We start from the raw sequence: 20,117 nt of genomic DNA, 5'->3' as shown, positions 1-20,117 counted from the left end.
CTTGTGACTACTTCTGACCCAGGGCAATGGACAAGATGCAAGGATGACCCATCATCCAGGAGGTGCCAAGATAAGAGGGAGGGAAGAGGGTGGAGGGGAGTGGAGTGTGATAGGGATGAAATGGGTGGGAGTGGTTTTTATGCCTTTGTTTTTTGACTACCTCCCTTAAAAGGAGGAAAAAAGCCTTTGGTATATGTATGTATATCCTTAACTCTTCCTACTATACTCCTGCTTACCACTATATAATCCATTAATACTATATCTACCACCTTTCCATCCACCCCTCTCCCATGTGTACTTATGCTTGACTTTCTTCCGAAACACTGTATTTGCTACCATCAACTCTAGACATATCTCCACCATCAACTCTACACTACTATTTTTTTCTTGGAATTCCATACTTCCCAACCACTTCATCTATTAGTTCATTTCCTACCCTAGCATTTAGGTCTCCAATACTACTACACTGACATTTCTCCCTAAACCCTCTATGCACTCATTTAAAAACATCCAAAAAACCTCTCTTTCCTCTACACTCTTCTCACTATCAGGCCCATATGCACTTACAAAAACCCACATCTCCCTTCCCAGTTTCACCTTCATCCACATTAACCTTGGAGAAACCTCTTTCCACTCCACTACATGCTTATCTATCTCTTCACTTACTAACAACCCCTTCTCTCCCTTGTCTTTTCTTCACTCCTGAGAACCTCTCAACTATACATGAACTTATAACAAATTACCTAACAATCTTCTATATTTGTATACCAAGTGCTTCTTCCCACTTATAAGGGAGGTAGCCAAGTCAAAGGCATGCATCCACTCCCATCCCACACTAACATCCACTCCCATCCCACACTAACAATCTTGATGATGGTTTAACGTCACAAAGCCCCCTATCGCTAGGTTAAGACTGTGCCCTTTGTAGCATGGAATTTAATGAACCATGGCCTTGGTTCAACTTCACCAGAGGCAGGGTTCAAACCATCATCCCCTTGACCTTTCCGTAAGTAATGACGCCCTAAACCACTCAGCCAGCGAGCTTCCCCTAACAATCTTACATCCTAAAATACATTTAAAATACTAATACTACTAACTTTGACTTAGCTTATAAAGGGAAAAAAGCCCTTGGTTATATAGATAGGTTACATATATATATAGCTTATGTAGATAGACCTAACATGGAACTAAGATAAAAGGGAAATGGGAGACAGATTGGAGTGCACACAGTCTTAAATCCCCAAGCTCCAACAAAAGGCATAAATATCTTGCTACCCTGCAGAGTGGGAAACAGCTGAAAAACTAAGGGTAATGGGAACCTCACCAATGTGCAAAGGAACAGCACCACAGTGGAACTGACTAAATGAAGAAAGCAACATCAAGGAAACCTGAGAGTGTCTACTCACGTGAATACTCCTTCTACAACAGTTCTCCAAAGATGATGCTTCCTTGGCAAAAGTGAAATGAGAAGATCTACCACAACATCTATCCATTCCAGTTCATCTATTCCCTCTGTATTGTTCTTTTTCTTATTTTCATTGCTCAATTTCTTCTTCTGAGCATTCTTGTAACAAAGGTTTAGTTCATCTATGCTCTCTCTTGCAGCTTCTGATTCAGTGAAGAGCTGAATACCAAGGTATGCATACAGGACCTGACAAAGTAAAACAGCAAGTGCAAGTGAGTTTACATAAGTACATATTCATTTCCTTACTCATATTTCTATCTGCTACACACATTCCAAAGGGCATCCCCTTTATAGGTTAGGTGGCCAGCCAAGACATGCACCCAACCTTCATCTGTCCCACACCCATTTGCTTTGTGCTGCTGTCTAGAAGGGTGACCCTTCATTTACAAGAAGCTAAGATTAAAAGGAAAACAAAGGGATGCTTGATAGGTGGAGGGTGGGTGCTTGCCCTTGCTGGCTTCCTCCCTTATGAAGAGGAAGAGGCCTTTTTGTATATAGAAGAGGACAAGTGTACTCCATTGACGTAATGTGGTTTTTCTTCTTACAAACTCTATTAAAATATCCATACACATTTATACAATTGCTTCTCATGATCAAATATCCTTTGCCACATAATCAAGAATCCATATTAAAATTAACTGGATGGAGAAATGAACACAAACATATTAACTGCCTACCTGGAAAACATCATTTCCTCCATCTTTTCCTTTCTTTTGGCAAATCTCCTCTATAAGCTGAAGCTTTGCCGTAACCCGATTCCAATACTTGGCATCTTCTTCATTCAGAATTTCTCCACTTTTATTTGAACTTTTAACCAGCTCATCCACCTCTAAGATGATATGCATGAGAAAACAGCGATAGTCTTCTAACTGACGTACGGGTCTGTCCAATGATCTGGTAAGGGTTAGTATTAATGAGTATGACTTTCATTTATATAAAAAAAAAAATAATAATAATAATAATAATAATAATATAATAATAATAAATAAGATAAATGAATTTAATAAATAAACACATAAAATAAAAAATTAATGTGGCAAGTCCCATAAAAACATACTGTCAATGTACCATATCATTGCTAGGCATATATTTATACAAACATACATATACCAAAGGCTTTTTCCCCCAAATACGGGAGATAGCCAAAATACAAAGGCATAAAAACCTCTCCCACACATTCCATCCCCACACACTCCAACACCATCCACCACCTCCCTCCCTCCCTCTTTTCTTGGCTCTTCCTGGATGATGGGTCATCCCTGCATCTCACTCACTCCCCTGGATCAGAAGCAGTGTTGCAAAACACAGTACATCCACAGCAAGGCCACTTCGTTAAATTGGTAACCCCACCTCTCCATCCCCTCATGCAGAAATGGAGAAGATAGGGAGAAATCCCTTCAGGCTGCATCAATTTATTTCTTCATACAAACTCCCTCACCCCCCATCTCCCACCAACTCCCCTTCATGCATCACAGCATCATCCATACACAACCATTCTTCATTCACCCCTATCCTCTGTCCTCTCCTGTCCTTCCTCAACAGACATTTCCCTCTTTCCCAATGCCCCCTTTACCCCATCCATCCATCTTGTCACCCACTCTTGTTCACTCCTTTCACTTCTACCTTCCACATCTCTTTTACTAATCTTTCTTCACTCATTCTTTCCATGTGTCCAAACCATCCCAATACTCTTTCATCAACCCTATCTCCCAATTCCCTTTCCACCCCAGTTCTCCTCTCCACCTCCTCATTTCTTACTCTATCCAGCCTAACCCCTATCATAGTTCTCAGACACCTCATCTCAAACACATTCAAACTCTTCTCTTATGTTCCATGTTTCTGCCCCATACCATGCTGTTGACACAATCAGTCCTTCATACATTCTCCTTTTTCCATCCATTCCCAAATGTCTATTTCTCATTACACTTTTTAATCCTCCAAGGTATTTACCTGCTTCTCTCATTCTACATTCTACCTCCACCTTCACCCTCCGTTTCCTGCCATATTCGCACCTAAATAGCTAAACCTATCTATTTCCTCCGGTCTACTGCCACTTTCACCCCTTATACATGTCATCACCTTACTTTCATCCACATTTATCTTCTTGCGACACTGCTTCTGACCCAGGGCGGTGGGCAGGGTGCAGGGATGACCCGTCATCCAGGAGGTGCTCAGATGAGAGGGAGGGTGGGAGGGGGTGTGGAGTGTATTTAGGGATGAAATGGGTGGGAGTGTTTTTATGCCTTTCCCTTTTTGGCTACCTCCCTTGGAAGGGGGAAAAAGCCTTGGTATATGTATGTATGTATCTTCAACTTCTTCGCACACCCTCCCAATCTGTTATAAGCTTTGACAATCCCTCCTCTGGTCAGCAAACAACAACTGGCTTATTTCCCACTTTTCTCAATTTTCTTTAAACATCTCCAATCCCCAACCCACTACCCTTGCATTTACCTCCCACACCACCCCATCCATGAATTGAACAGCCAAGGTGACATAACACATCCCTGAAGTTCCACCTTTACCTCAAACTACTCGCTCTCCATTTCCGATTCTAATACAGGCTCTAATACTCTCATTAAAACTCCTGACTGCTCTTAAAAGCTTTCCTCCAATCCATATATCTGCAATACTTCCCACAGTGCCTTCCTGTCTACCCTGTCATATGCCTTTTCCAAATTGTTACGAATCTCATTCACACATCTAACTTGTAACACATTTAGAGTGAATGAAATGAGTTCCCAAGACTCCATGTCTTTGGAATATCTCAAATAAAAATTATAAGGCTTTCTGACTCATAACACATAGTAAGAGTGAATGGGTGAATGAGTTCCCAAGACCCCATGTCTTTGGGTAACTTAAAAAGATTACAAGGCCGCCATTCACTTTTTGGTATAGTGAAAAAAGTAAAAAACAAAAACAAAAAAAAAACACAGTTGGCAAGTTTAACACTATTCATTAAAGTTAATAGGATTACATGAATGATTACAATCACTGAACATACAAATGAGTAAATAAGTTTCAAAACAGAAGATTCCTGCTTGAAAACTTTTAATGGGGGCGAAAGAAAATTACAGGCAGTCGTCGACTTACGACCTATGCGACTTACGACTGATCGACTTTACGACCACGAGATAGTGCAATAATATTTAACATTTAATAGAGTAATAGAATTGTAATGTTATGCCTGGCAGTGCAGTAAAATTACTTTGCACGCCGCGAGACGCAAGTACAATAGTATTAGCAGGCTGCCGGCAGCGTCAGCATCTCAGCCAGCTAAATATTCTTTCATTTTGTTTGTTTGAAGTAAAATGTTTCCTAATTTTGCATTGCATTTTGTATTTTCATATATTTTGCAATTAATAAAATGTAACAGCAAAATTTTTTTTTATGCCTAGCCTAGTTTGTTGCCGATAACAATATGTTCGGTACAGTACGTAAACGAAAATGTGTTTTTAAATCAAATTTTACCTTACATTTTGTATTTTTTATGTTTTGCAATTAATAAAATGTAACAGTAAAACTTTTTTATGCTTAGTCTGTTGTCGATAATAATATGTTCGGTACAGCATTTTGTATTTTTGTATTGCGATTATAAAATGTAACAGTAAACTTTGTTTATTCCTAGTCTATTGTCGATAACGATATATTCGGTATACTACGTAAACAAAAAGAATGTGTTTTGAAATAGAAATTTTCCTAATTGTGCCTTGCAATGATTTTAATTTAACAAAAAAAAGTATTTGTAGGTCAAAGATGACAGGACTTTATTCAGTATGCGTTGGCCTAGGCTACGTTTCCTAACGAAAATTATAAAAAAGTTAAGGAATATTAAAGAACGTAGCTCAAAGATAATACGATTTTATTCAGTATGCATACGTTTCCTAAAGAAAGTCTGGTGGTAAAATAATAAAAATGTTAAAAAATACAGTATCTAGTATCATAGGTCAAAGATGATAGGATTTTATTCAGTATGCTTAGGCCTAAGCTACGTTTCCCAAAGAAAATCAGATAAAATTATGAAAAGGTTAAAAATACTATACAACATAGTTCAAAGATGCTAAGATTATTTCAGTATGCAAAATATACAATATATATACAGTAAAAAAAATAATATATAAAGGGTAATATATATAAAGTCCGACTTGCGTCCAGATCGACTTACGACCTGTCTGTCGGAACCGAACTCAGTCGTAAGTCGACGACCTGTAATTAGTTAATTTTTTACCAACGGAAACACTGTATAAGTCTCGCGCGTCACTACCATAGGCTTTTCCCCACACCAAAAAGGAGAAACTGAGTTAATTATCTTACGACTAATACAGGGGGAGTACAGAGGACTTACATCAGCCGACAATCCTTCCGAGGCAACACACCTCTACATGGCACACACTTCTCAAAAACTGACTCTCTGACACGCCAAAGGCGCCCTGGTTCCTTCTACAAAAACCCTCTGATTGGCCCATAGGAATTGTGTCTATGGAGATTGAACCTGATTGGTCAAGTTAACTAAAACGTTCTGCACTGCTCTAGGCTGAGTGTACGCAAAACGAAGAACAACGCCTAATTGTATGGGTCTGTTTCCACGCGTCCTCCGTACTTGTTCTGTAATCGGACACCCACGCAATCACAAGCGACACCTTATCCAAAGTAACAATTCTATTCCAACCTTACATATATGGGAATATATGTGACAAAATCCATAAAGGCCCAAAAACATCCTTACCTTTTCCTATAGCTTTCTCACATATCTGTCTTACCACAAAAATCTGATCTATACAACCTCTACCTGTCCTAAACCCACACTATTCCTCACCAATTCCTCCCTCTGTTCCTCTCCTAACCCTCTCAATCAAGATCCTCCCATAAGCCTTCCCAACTACACTCAACAAACTGATCCCTTGTAAAGTGGAACTATACAGGCACTCCTCCAGTCCTATGGCACTCTACCCTCTCTCCAGCAAACATCAAATAACCTCACCAGCCAGTCCATCATAACTGTACCTCCTTTTTTTTAGACATTCTGTGTGACACCCATCCAACCCAGGTGCCTTACCTGCTCTTATAATCTTAACAACTGCCTTCATTTCATCTTTCCTTATTTCTCCTCCATTTTCCTTACTCATCGCTGTCATTTTCTTAGCACTTCCCACTACAGGGTAGACAGGAAGGCACTGTGGGAGGTTTTGCAGATATACAGGATAGGAGGAAAGCTTTTAGGAGCTGTCAAGAGTTTTTATGAGAGTAGTAGAGCATATTTCAGGATTAGAAATGGAGAGAGTGAGTGGTTGAAGGTAAAAGTGGGACTTCGTCATGGATGTGTTATGTCGCCCTGGCTGTTCAACTTATGTATGGATGGGGTGGTGTGAGAGCTGAATGCAAGGGTGGTGGGTCAGGGATTGGAGATGTTTAAAGAAAATGGAGAAAAGTGGGAGGTGAGCCAGCTATTGTTTGCGGATGACACTGCGCTTGTGGCAGGATCAGAGGAGGGATTGAGGAAGTTGGTGACAGAGTTTGGGAGAGTGTGTGAAAGAAAGTTGAAGATAAATGTGGGTAAAAGTAAAGTGATGAGATGTACAAGGGGTGAAAGTGGCAGCAGACTGGAAGTGAGCATTAAGGGAGAGCGACTGGAGGAAGTGGACAGTTTTAGATACTTGGGTGTGAATGTGGCAGGAAAGGGAGGAGTGGAGGTAGAATGTACATTGAGAGAAGCGAGTAAATGCCTTGGTGGATTAAAAGTGTGATGAGGAATAGACATTTGGGAATGGAGGCTAAGAGGAGACTGTATGAAGGAGTGATTGTGTCAACAGCACTGTATGGGGCAGAAACATGGAACATAAGAGAGGAAGAGAGAAGGAGTTTGAATGTGTTTGAGATGAGGTGTCTGAGAAGTATGATGGGGGTTACTAGGCTGGATAGAGTGAGAAATGAGGAGGTGAGGAGGAGAGCAGGGGTGGTAAGGGAGTTGGGAGATAGGGTGCATGAAAGAGTATTGGGATGGTTTGGACATATGTAAAGAATGAGTAAAGAAAGACTAGTAAAAGAGGTATGGAAGGCAGATGTGGAGGGAGTGAACACGAGGGGGCGACCTAGGATGAGATGGATGGATGGGGTGAAAGGGGCTTTGGGGATGAACAGAATGTCTGTTGAGGAAGGACAGGAGAGAAGATAGGGGTGAATGGAGAATGGTTGTATATGGATGATGTTGTGATGCATGAGGTGGAATGGGTGGGGGGATGGGGGGTGAGGTAGTATGTGTGAGTAAAATTTGACGCAGCCCGAAGGGATTTCTCCCTGTCTTCCCCTTTTCTGCATGAGGGGGTGGAGAGGGGGGGTCGCCGATTTAATGAAGCAGCCTTGTTGTGGATGTGCTGTGTATTGCAACACTACATCTGACCCAGGACAGTGGACAAGCTGCTGGGATGATCCGTCATCCAGGAGGTGCCAAGATAAGAGGGAGGGTAGAGGGTGGAGGGGAGCAGAGTGTATTTAGAGATGGAATGAGTGGGAATGGTTTTTATGCCTATTTCTTTTTGGCTACCTCCCTTGTGAGGGGGAACAAGCCCTTAGTATATGTATGTACATACATACATATACCAAGGCTTTTTCCCCTTACCAGGGAGGTAGCCAAAAAGAAAAAGGCATAAAATCATTCCCACCCACTCCATCCCTGAACACACTCCACACCCCTCCACCCTCCCTCTTATCTGAGCACCTCCTGAATGACGGGTCATCCCTGCACCTTGTCCACTGCCCTGGGTCAGAAGCAGTGTATGTACATAGGCCTAAAATTTTCTGTCATACTCTTACCCTCTTGACGCAGCCTGAAGGGATTTCTCCCCCATCTTCTCCTTTTCTGCATGAGGGGAAGGAGAGGGGGGTCACCGATTTATTGAAGTAGACTTGCTGTGGATGTGCTGTGTCTTGCAACATTGCTTCTGACCCAGGGCAGTGGACAAGATGCAGGGATGACCCGTCATCCAGGAGGTGCCAAGATAAGAGGGAGGGAAGAGGGTAGAGGGGAGTGGAGTAAGTAGGGGATGGAATGGGTGGGAGTGATTTCTATGCCTTTATTTTTTGGCTACCTCCCTTATAAGGGGGAAAAAGCCTTTGGTATATGTATGTATGCATGTACTCTTACCCCATATCACATCTACTCTCCTGTTTGTCTCCTTTATCTTATGTTTTACTTCTCTTCTCTTTTCTTTGTACATCTCATATGATTCCCTCATCCTATTTTGTAACCAATCTGTGAAAGCTCATTTCTTCTCTTCTACAAACTTTCTTGCTTCCTCATCCCACCACTCACTACCTTTCCTTCTATTTCTTCCTGTCTTTGTTCCACCCACCATCTTTGCACACCTTGTCACTCACTCCTTGAACCATCCCCATTCCTCCTCTACTCCTAGTTCTACTCTACCCTTCACTCCCTCCCACTTCTCTCAGCTTCTTCTTGTACTCCTCCTTTTCTTTCTCATTTAAGAAGTTCACTTTAAGCACCTCCCTACCTTATGTTCTTTTCCTTTTTCTCCAGCTATCCTCCATTCTCAACTTACCTTCCACCAAAAAATTATCTATTATTCTCCCACTCTCCCCTTTAGTACATGTATATCCTTAACTCTTCCTACTGTACTCCTGCTTACCACTATATAGTCCATTAATGCTATAACACCCATCCACCACCTTCCATGTGTACTTATGTTTGACTTTCTTCCGAAACACTGTATTTGCTATCATCAACTCTCTAGACACATCTCCACCATCAACTCTCCACTTACCAATCACTCCATCTATAGGTTCATTTCCTACCCTAGCATTAAGGTCTCCCAATACCACTTCACTGACATTTCTCCCTAAACCCTCTATGCACTCATTTAAATATATCCAAAAAGCCTCCCTTTCCTCTACACTCTTCTCACTACCAGGCCCATATGCACTTACAAAAACCCACAACTCACCTTCCCAGTTTCACCTTCATCCACATCTACATTGAAGAAAACCTACTCCACCACATGCTTACCTATCTCTTCACTAACTAGTATAGCCACCCCTTCTCTCTCTCATCCTCTCTTCACTCCTGAGAACCTCCCAACTACACTCCCAAATTCACACTCGCCCCTCCCTTTCACTTAGTTTCACTCAAAGCCAACGCATCCACCTTTCTTCTCACAAACATACTACCTATCTCTTCTGGTTTACTCTCATCTGTACCACATCCACACACATTAAAAGACCCAAACCTTAGGGTACTGGTTGGAAAACTCCTCCTAGACCCTTTTATGCCTTTACTTTTTTTTAGGAATGTCCCCTTTGGGGCTACAGGGAGAAGGATGCCTAGTCCTATCCCCGTCCTGTTTTTGTCACCTCATACGACTCATGTGGAAAGATTTGGTGGTAGTATTTTTATCTCCCACCACAGGGTTAGGCAAAATGAGATCCTGAATATTCAGAGAAATGGTAAAGGACAGTAACAAGGGGTGGGGCAACAGCATAACGGAGGGACAGTCACAGTATAATAAAGTATCATAATTTCTCTGTGAATAGAGATTTTCTCTACCACAGACAAAAATGATGCATGGCTCTGGTCAATTGTGGTACCCCGTATAAGCCCTAAAGTATCAGCTGCATGCTACTTAGCAACTTTTAATGCCACAATATCATGCAGCCAATACCCCAGACCGGGTATATATAAATTTAAATTGCTGCCTAAAGTTTTACCAACTTGAATCATGCAGCCTTTAAAGATTTCCCCAAAGATTTCTCTTGAATGAAAAGTTGGACTAATGTCCATGCTGTGTCTCACTATACTGCCTTTGATCCATCAAGGAAAAGAGATAGCCCTTCATCTATGAGGTGCTAAGATGGGAAGGGCAATGAATGGTGTAAGATGAGTGTTTGCTTTGCCTTGGCCACCACCCTTGTAACAGGGAAATATTCCTTTGATATGTATGCACTTATGTGGAATTATTTCTATGTCAGTGGTTTCTAATAGTATGAGGAGGGGAGCATTTGCTGGTTGTCTCCTCTTCTTAATGTGAAAAGGTAGAGTAAATACATCTAAAGTTGACAGAGATCCTGGACCTAGTCTGAGGACTGAGTGTCAGTACAATGTAGGTGAGGGTGTTGATGGGCTTTGGAGATGGGAGCAGCAGGGAGATGTTTCTCTTTGATGTTCATTTCATAGCACCACCACTTGCAGATACTCACTGTTGGTTACTTATTACTATAATTCATATAATCAAACATAGGCATGTACAAGAAATCTTTCATTTAGTTTTTTTTTCACTGTTCGTGCAGCTCATAAGATAAACATAAAAAACTTACTTGAGAAAAGCTATTCTGAAAGATGCTTTTAAGGATTTTGGAATATCTGGCATGAAGAAGCTAAGACGGAGCAGGAACACCACCTGGTTGCCTCGCCATGTCGTGTGTTCTGATGATCTTACTGAGGTGTGGTTAACCAAGCGAGCAACCCAATGGGCTGCAGTTTCGCACTCAGCTTTTGATGCTCCACCTGCAGCTCCCTGTGCACAGACATTATTCTTGTAATTTTTTGCACATGCAAAGCCAGTTCTTTGACAAACTGCATGTGTCACCATAATATATTTACCTTGATTTGCTGATGCAACTGTAATAATAACTGGTCACTAGTTTGACCTTGCAAATCCATCTCTAAAGTTTATAGTCTATAAATTAGGACATAATATATAAGTTTCTAAGTTATATACATTAAGGGAGAGCGACTGGAGGAAGTGGATAGTTTTAGATACTTAGGTGCAAGTGTAGCAGGAAAAGGTGGAGTGAAGGTGGAGGTAGAATGTACATTGAGAGAAGCGAGTAAATGCCTTGGTGGATTAAAGAGTGTAATGAGGAATAGACATTTAGGAATGGATGCGAAGAGGAGACTGTATGAAGGAGTGATTGTGCCAACAGCACTGTATGGGGCAGAAACGTGGAACATAAGAGAAGAAGAGAGAAGGAGTTTGAATGTGTTTGAGATGAGGTGTCTGAGAAGTATGGTGGGGGTTACTAGGCTAGATAGAGTGAGAAATGAGGAGGTGAGGAGGAGAACAGGGGAGAAATGAGGAGGTGAGGAGGAGAACAGGGGTGAAAAAGGAGCTGGGAGATAGGGTTGATGAAAGAATATTGGAATGGTTTGGACACATGGAAAGAATGAGTGAAGAAAGACTAGTAAAAGAGGTATGGAAGGCAGATGTGGAGGGAGTGAACATGAGGGGACTTCCTAGGATGAGGTGGATGGATGGGGTGAAGGGGGCTTTGGGGAAGAGGGGAATGTCTGTTGAGGAAGGAAGGGAGAGGACGGAAGACAGAGGTGAGTGGAGAATGGTTGTATATGGATGATGTTGTGATTGCATGAGGAGGAATGGGCGGGGGGGTGGGGGTGAGGTAGTATGTGTGAGCAAATTTTGACGCAGCCCGAAGGGATTTCTCCCCGTCCTCTCCTTATATGCATGGGGGGACGGAGAGGGGGGGTCGCCGATTAAATGAAGCGGCCTTGCTGTGGATGTGCTGTGTCTTGCGGCACTGCTTCTGACCCGGGGCGGTGGGCAAGGTGCAGGGATGACCCGTCATCCAGGAGGTGCTCAGATGAGAGGGAGGGTGGGAGGGGTGTGGAGTGTATTTGGGGATGAAATGGGTGGGGGTGTTTTTGTGCCTTTCCCTTTTTGGCTACCTCCCTTGAAAGGGGGAAAAAGCCTTGGTATATGTATGTATGTATGTAAGTTATATACATCTGGAAGAAAAATTAGATTCCACCAGTGATTTCACAGCAAAATTCAAATTCATTTCTTGGGTATTTGCATATATGAAATAAACTAAAGTAATGAAAGATCTATTTTCATACTATGTGGCTCTATAATTTTTATGTTTTATTTTTGGGAAGATATGGCCGTAAGAGGAAGATGGGCAGATTATTTTAGGGAGTTGATAAATATGAAGGAGGATAGGGAGGGAAATGTAGTTGCAGTGGGTAACACTAAGAAAATGACAGTGATAAGTGAGAAAAATGGAGGAGAAATAAGGAAAGATGAGAGCAGGTAAGGCACATGGGTTGGATGGGTGTTGTGCAGAATGTCTAAAAAAAAAAAAAAAAAAAAGGGAGGTACAGTTACAGTGGACTGGCTGGTGAAGTTATTCAATATTTGTTTAAAAGAGGGTAGAGTACTTGAGGACTGGAGGAGTGCCTGTATGGTTCCATTTTACAAGGGAAAAGGGGACAAGTGTGAGTGTAAAAGTTTCAGAGGGATCAGTTTGTTGCGTGTAGTTGGGAAGGCTTATGGGAGGGCCTTGATTGAGAGTATTAGGAGAGGAACAGAGGGAGTAATTGGTGAGGAACAGTGTGGGTTTAGGAAAGGTAGGGGTTGTGTGGATCACATTTTTGTGATAAGGTAGCTATATGAAAAAGCTTTAGGAAAAGGTAAGGATGTTTTTGGGGCTTTAATGGATTTGGAAAAGGCTTATGACAGGGTAAACAGGACGGCACTGTGGGAAGTATTGCAGATATACGGGATAAGAGGAATGCTTTTAAGAGCAGTCATGAGTTTTTACGAGAGTATTAGAGCCTGTGTTAGAAGCAGAAATGGAGAGAGTGAGTGGTTTGAGGTAAAGGTGGGACTTTGCCAGGTATGTGTTATGTCACTTTGGCTATTCAATTTATTCATGGATGGGGTGGTGTGAGAGGTAAACGCAAGGGTAATGGGTCAGGCATTGGAGATGGTTAAAGTAAATGGAGAAAAGTGGGAAATAAGCCAGTTGCTGTTTGCTGAAAACACTGTGCTTGTGCCAGGATCAGATGAGGAATTGAAGAAGTAACAGAGTTTGGGAAGGTGTGTGAAAGAAGGACCTTGAAAATAAATGTGGGTAAAAGTAAGGTGGAGAGATATACAAGGGGTGAAAGTGGCAGTAGACTAGAAAAGAGTATTAAGGGAGAGAGACTGGAGAAAGTGGATAGTTTTTGATACTTGGGTGCAAATGTGATGGGAAAGGGAGGAGTGGAGGTAAAATGTAGATTGAGGGAAGTGAGTAAATGCCTTGGAGGATTAATAAGTGTAATGACAAATAAGACATTTGGGAATGGATGCTGAGAGGAGATTGTAAGAAGTTATTGTGCCAACAGCACTGTATGGGGCAGAAACATGGAACATAAGAAGAGAGGAGTTTGAATGTGTTTGAGATGAGGTGCCTGAGAAGTATGATAGGGGTTACTAGGCTGGATAGAGTGAGAAGTGAGGTGAGGAGGAGAACTGGGGTGGAAAGGGAGTTGGGAGACGGGATTGATGAAAGATTATTGGTATGGTTTGGACACATGGAAGAAGACAGAAGATAGGGGTGAATGGAAAGGGAGGAATGGAGATAAAAATAAATTGTAAAATGGGAAAAGCAAGTAAATACCTTGGAGGATTAAAAGATAAAAATAATTTGTAAAATGGGAAAAGCAAGTAAATACCTTGGAGGATTAAAAAGTGTAATGAGAATGAAAGGAAAAAGGGGATTACATGAAAGGGTGATTGTGCCAAGGGCACTGTAAAGGGCAGAGACTTGGAATTTAAGAGAGCCTCTGACTTAGCTACCTCCCTTATAAGGGAAAAAAAGTTCTTCATATATAGAGAGTATCAAATGGGGCCTACTGACATAAAATGGTTTAGCAGTGGCTGGAATAAAGATACAAGTACCACCTAGATCCTTTAAGTGGTTAAATGAGACAAACCTAACTACTTCCTTATTGAAGGGTTGCCAAGGAGAAGTCCAAAAGGGAATTATGACATCCAAGATAAAATGATAATTGGCACCCAGCATGGATGAGGTTAAAATATATCAATAACACAGCTACCAAAACAGTGTGATGCCTCATACTCATAATACATTATACAAATGAGCTGCAGTCTTTCATGCACCTCTCCACACTTTCCCTGTTACATAAAAAAATAAAAAAATAAATAAATAAACATACATATACCAAGGCTTTTTTCCCCCTTACCAGGGGGGGTTGCCAAAAAGGACAAGGCACAAAAACATTCCCACCCATTTCATCCCCGAAAACACTCCACACCCCTCCACCCTCCCTCCCATCTTAGCACCTCCTAGATGACGGGTCATCCCTGCACCCTGTCCACTGCCCTGGGTCAGAAGCAGTGACGCAGGACACAGCACATCCACAGCAAGGCAGTTTCATTAAATCGGCGACCCCCCCCCTCTCCGTCCCCCCATATAAAGGAGAGGACGGGGAGAAATCCCTTCGGGCTGCGTCAAAATTTTTGCTCACACACACTACCTCACCCCCATTCCCCCGTCCAATCCACCTCATGCATCACAACATTTTTCATATACAACCATTCTCCATTCACCCCTGTCTTCTGTCCTCTCCCGTCCTTCCTCAACAGACATTCCCCTCTTCCCCAAAGCCCCCTTCACCGCATCCATCCATCTCATCCTAGGACGTCCCCTCATGTTCACTCCCTCCACATCTGCCTTCCATACCTCCTTTACTAGTCTTTCTTCACTCATTCTTTCCATGTGTCCAAACCATCCTAATACTCTTTCATCCACCCTATCTCCCAGCTCCCTTTCCACCCCTGTTCTCCTCCTCACTTCCTCATTTCTCACTCTATCTAGCATAGTAACCCCCATCATACTTCTCAGACACTTCATCTCAAACACATTCAAGTTCCTTCTCTCTTCCTCTCTCATGTTCCATGTTTCTGCTCCATACAGTGCTGTTGGCACAATCACTCCTTCATACAGTCTCCTCTTAGCATCCATTCCCAGATTCCTATTCCTCATTACACTTTTTAAACCACCAAGGCATTTACTCGCTTCTCTCAATCTACATTCTACCTCCACCTTCACTCCACCCTTTCCTGCCACATTTGCACCCAAATATCTAAAACTATCCACTTCCTCCAGTTGCTCTCCCTTAATGCTCACTTCCAGATTACTGCCACTTTCACCCCTTGTACATCTCATCACCTTACTTTTACCCACATTTATCTTCAGCTTTCTTCTATCACACACTCTCCCAAACTCTGTCACCAGCTTCCTCAATCCCTCCTCCGATCCTGCCACAAGCGCAGTGTCGTCCGCAAATAACAACTGGCTCACCTCCCACTTTTCTCCATTTTCCTTAACCATCTCCAATCCCTGACCCACTACCCTTGCATTCACCTCTCGCACCACCCCATCCATGTATAAGTTGAACAGCCAGGGTGACATAATGCATCCCTGACGAAGTCCCACCTTTACGTCAAACCACTCACTCTCTCCATTTCTAATCCTGACCCAAGCTCTACTACTCTCATAAAAACTCTTGACAGCTCCCAGAAGCTTCTGGGAAATAAATAAAAATCAAGGATAAATAAATCTAAACCACTGCAATAACATAAGGAATAGATGACTAGACTGACAATTAACACAGCTATCTATATATGAAGGGCTTCTTCCCCCCTATTAAGGGAGGTAGCCAATCAAGACATGCACCCACTCCCATACACTATCCAGCAGCCTTCTTAAAACAAGCATTTAATTACATAATATGCGTTAAATGAGTTCAAAATTCCTATTTACAATACACACATCTTAATGCTACTTACTCTGTACCCAGCACTCTGGAGGATATCCTGCAACAAGGATGCAAAGCCCTTGACAGAAGGAAGTGCCAAGTCTTTGTATGCCTGTTGTAAGAACTTGGTACCAGTTAGCTTGTCAAAGCGCACACTTCCAGGAGGAGACACAATGGCACGAAGAACAGCCAACTGGATTTCACTGTGGGGAAAGACCTTCTTTAGATATTGTGGAAGAAAGTTTGGAAATAAAACTATAAACTGGAGAAAAATTAGCAAATCAAGATTGGGGGGAAAAAGTTGATTTAAATGAGTGCATATAAGGTTTAGGGGGAAATGTCAATGTAGTGGTATTAGGAGACCTTAATGCAAGAGTATGAAATGAACCAACAGATGGAGTGGTTGGAAAAAGTGGAGTTCCAGGAAAAAATTGTATTGGAGAGTTGATGGGAGATGTGTCTAGAAAGAGAGCTGATGATAGCAAATAGTGTTTAGGAAGAAGTCAAGCTTAAGTACACAAAGGGGAGGTGGTGGATGGAAGAGTGGTAGAAAGCATTAATAGACTATATAGTGGTAACCAGGAGAATAGTAGGATGTACATGTTCTAAGGGGAGAGAGTAGGGGAATATCAGATCATTTTTTGGTGGAAGGAGTTGAAAGTGGAGATGGAGAAAGAGGACAGAAGGTAGGGAGGTGCTAAAAGTGAACTGCTTAGATGAGAAAGCAAAGGAGTACAAGAAGAAGATGAGAGAGGAGAGGGAGGGAGTGAAGGATAGAGTAGAACTAGGGGTGGAGGAATGGGGATGGTTCAAGGAGGAAGTCACAAGGTGTGCAAAGATGGTGTGTGGAACAAGGAGAACAGGAGGAAATAGAAGGAAGGGTAGTGAGTGGTGGGATGAGAAAGCAAAGAAGGTTGTAGAAGAGAAGAAGTGAGCTTTCACAGATTGGTTACAAAATAGGATGAGGGAATCATATGAGAGGTAGAGAGAAAAGAGAAATGAAGCATAAGATAAAGGAGGCACAGAGGAAATCAGATGTGAAATGGGGTATGACAGAAAATTTTGAAAGTAATAAAAAGATGTACATACATACATATACCAAGGCTTTTTCCCCCTTCCAAGGGAGGTAGCCAAAAAGGGAAAGGCATAAAAACACTCCCACCCATTTCATCCCTAAATACACTCCACACCCCTCCCACCCTTCCTCTCATCTGAGCACCTCCTGGATGACGGGTCATCCCTGCACCCTGCCCACCGCCCTGGGTCAGAAGCAGTGTCGCAAGACACAGTACATCCACAGCAAGGCCGCTTCATTTAATCGGCGACCCCCCCTCTCCGTCCCCCTTTGCATATAAGGAGAGGACGGGGAGAAATCCCTTCGGGCTGCGTCAAAATTTACTCACACATACTACCCCACCCCCCCGCCCATTCCTCCTCATGCAGTCACATCATCATCCATATACAACCATTCTCCACTCACCTCTGTCTTCCGTCCTCTCCCTTCCTTCCTCAACAGACATTCCCCTCTTCCCCAAAGCCCCCTTCACCCCATCCATCCACCTCATCCTAGGACGTCCCCTCATGTTCACTCCCTCCACATCTGCCTTCCATACCTCTTTTACTAGTCTTTCTTCACTCATTCTTTCCATGTGTCCAAACCATCCTAATATTCTTTCATCAACCCTATCTCCCAAATCCTTTTTCACCCCTGTTCTCCTCCTCACCTCCTCATTTCTCACTCTATCTAGCCTAGTAACCCCCACCATACTTCTCAGACACCTCATCTCAAACACATTCAAACTCCTTCTCTCTTCTTCTCTTATGTTCCACGTTTCTGCCCCATACAATGCTGTTGGCACAATCACTCCTTCATACAGTCTCCTCTTTGCATCCATTCCCAAATGTCTATTTCTCATTACACTCTTTAAACCACCAAGGCATTTACTCGCTTCTCTCAATCTACATGTATAGTTCCTCTTTACAAGGGAAAAGGGGACAAGTGTGAATGTAGTAATTTCAGAGGGATTAGCCTGTTGAGTGTAGTAGGGAAGGCTTATGGGAGAATCTTAATTGAGAGGATTAGGAGAGGAACAGAAGGAGTAATTGGTGAGGAACAGTGTGGATTTAGGACGGGTAGAGGTTGTGTAGATCAGATCTTTGTGGTAAGACAGATATGTGAGAAAGCTATAGGAAAGGGGAAGGATGTTTTTTGGGCTTTTATGGATCTGGAAAAGGCTTATGATAGGGTAGACAGAAAGGCACTGTGGGAGGTTATGCAGATTTATGGGATAGGAGGAAAGCTTTTGGGAGCTGTCAAGAGTTTTTATGTGAGTAGTAGAGCATGTGTTAGGATTGGAAATGGAGAGAGTGAGTGGTTTGAAGTAAAGGTGGGACTTCGTCAAGGATGTGTTATGTCGCCCTGGCTGTTCAACTTATACATGGATGGGGTGGTGCGAGAGGTGAATGCTAGGGTAGTGAGTCAGGGATTGGAGATGGTTAAAGAAAATGGAGAAAAGTGGGAGGTGAGCCAGCTGTTGTTTGCAGACGACACTGCGCTTGTGGCAGGGTCAGAGGAGGGATTGAGGAAGCTGGTGGCAGAGTTTGGGAGAGTATGTGATAGAAGAAAGCTAAAGATAAATGTGGGTAAAAGTAAGGTGATGAGATGTACAAGGGGTGAAAGTGGCAGTAGACTGGAAGTGAACATTAAGGGAGAGCGACTGGAGGAAGTGGATAGTTTTAGATACTTGGGTGCAAGTGTAGCAGGAAAAGGTGGAGTGAAGGTGGAGGTAGAATGTAGATTGAGAGAATAAAAAGATGTATTGGAAAGAAATTAAGAGAGGAAGAGGAGGTGAATCAAGTAGAGAAGAAAAGGTAAAAGGTGCAGATGGAGAGATGATAATGGAAGAAACAGCAATAAGAGGAACATGGGTAGGATATTTTGGGGAGTTGCTAAATGTGAAGGAGGATAGGAAGGAAAAGGTAGTTGCAGTGGGAAGTGCTAAGAAAATGACAGTGATGAGTGAGGAAAATGGAGAAGAAATAAGGAAAGATGAGGTGAAGGCAGTTATTAAGATAGAGAGGAGGTAAGGCACCTGGGTTGGATGGGTGTCATGCAGAATGTCTTAACCCCTTCCATACGGTGCCGCACACGTAGGCGTCATGGACTTAGATCTCGGTGGCAGCAACCAATGCCAGCCGTACGACGTGTCGTAATAATACTCGCATCATAAAATATAGTCACCGCTTATATCGATCGTTCTCTCTTCACCCGTGAATTTTGATAACCATAGAAAATGCGATTACAAAAGAATTAGAAAGAATGTCATTATGGAGGGGCGACTACAATAAATATAATCAAGACGCCGATATGGCAGCCTCGCGAATACACTCGCTCCCCATGACGCCTACGTGTGCGGCACCGTATGGAAGGGGTTAAAAAAAAAAAAAAAAAAAAAAAAAAAAATAGTGATGGTGGACTGGCTGGTGAGGTTATTTAATGTTTGTTTAAGAGAGGGTAGAGTTCTGGAGGACTGCCTATATAGTTCCATTTTACAAGGGAAAAGGGGACAAGTGTGTGTATTAGTTTCTGAGGGATCAGTTTGCTAAGTGTAGCTGGGAGGGAGGATCTTGATTGAGAGAATTAGGAGAGGAACAGTGGGAGTAAATAGTGTATAGTTTTTGCACTCACTGTTTCCTCATCTATAACTACTCTTTTTAAGTTTCTTTTCATGTCCTCTTGTTTTTCTTTTATCCCACTTTAATAAATCATCTCTATCGAGGACTTCCATCCCTTTCATAATTCCGTAGATGGTCTGTAGATCTCCTCTTTCTCTTCTTTGTTCCAGGGTTGGTAGTTCGAGTTTGGACAATCTTTGTTCCTATGTCAGTTTGGAGAGTATTGGTGCCATCCTTGTTGTTGCTCTTTGAATTCATTCTAATTTCTTTATATTCTTTTTAGTACTGTGTCCATAGAGTCGCAGCATACTCCAATCTTGATCTAATCAATGTTACTAATATTTCCTTTACCAGTACTCCAGTCAGTTCCACCCCACAAGAGATCCCAGACATAACCCTGCCAGA

General features: G+C 42.4%; 1 protein-coding gene across 1 annotated transcript in view; it reads right to left on the bottom strand.

Annotated features, from left to right (window-relative positions):
- Nucleotides 1-20,117, bottom strand: part of Mybbp1A (MYB binding protein 1a) — a 73,859-nt gene that overhangs the window by 20,990 nt on the left and 32,752 nt on the right. The window contains exons 7-10 of the mRNA XM_076184650.1: nucleotides 16,069-16,240; nucleotides 10,787-10,986; nucleotides 2,143-2,359; nucleotides 1,407-1,651 (exon numbers count right to left, since the gene is read on the bottom strand). Coding sequence (XP_076040765.1) covers nucleotides 1,407-1,651; nucleotides 2,143-2,359; nucleotides 10,787-10,986; nucleotides 16,069-16,240 — 834 coding nt within the window. The remainder of the gene's footprint in view (nucleotides 1-1,406; nucleotides 1,652-2,142; nucleotides 2,360-10,786; nucleotides 10,987-16,068; nucleotides 16,241-20,117) is intronic.

Source organism: Oratosquilla oratoria, chromosome 1, assembly GCF_046742065.1.
Source record: "Oratosquilla oratoria isolate Oo_2021 chromosome 1, ASM4674206v1, whole genome shotgun sequence".
Taxonomy (NCBI): Eukaryota; Metazoa; Arthropoda; class Malacostraca; order Stomatopoda; family Squillidae; genus Oratosquilla; species Oratosquilla oratoria.
Note: the sequence above shows the minus strand (reverse complement) of the source record. Positions and strands in the feature narration are given on the sequence as shown.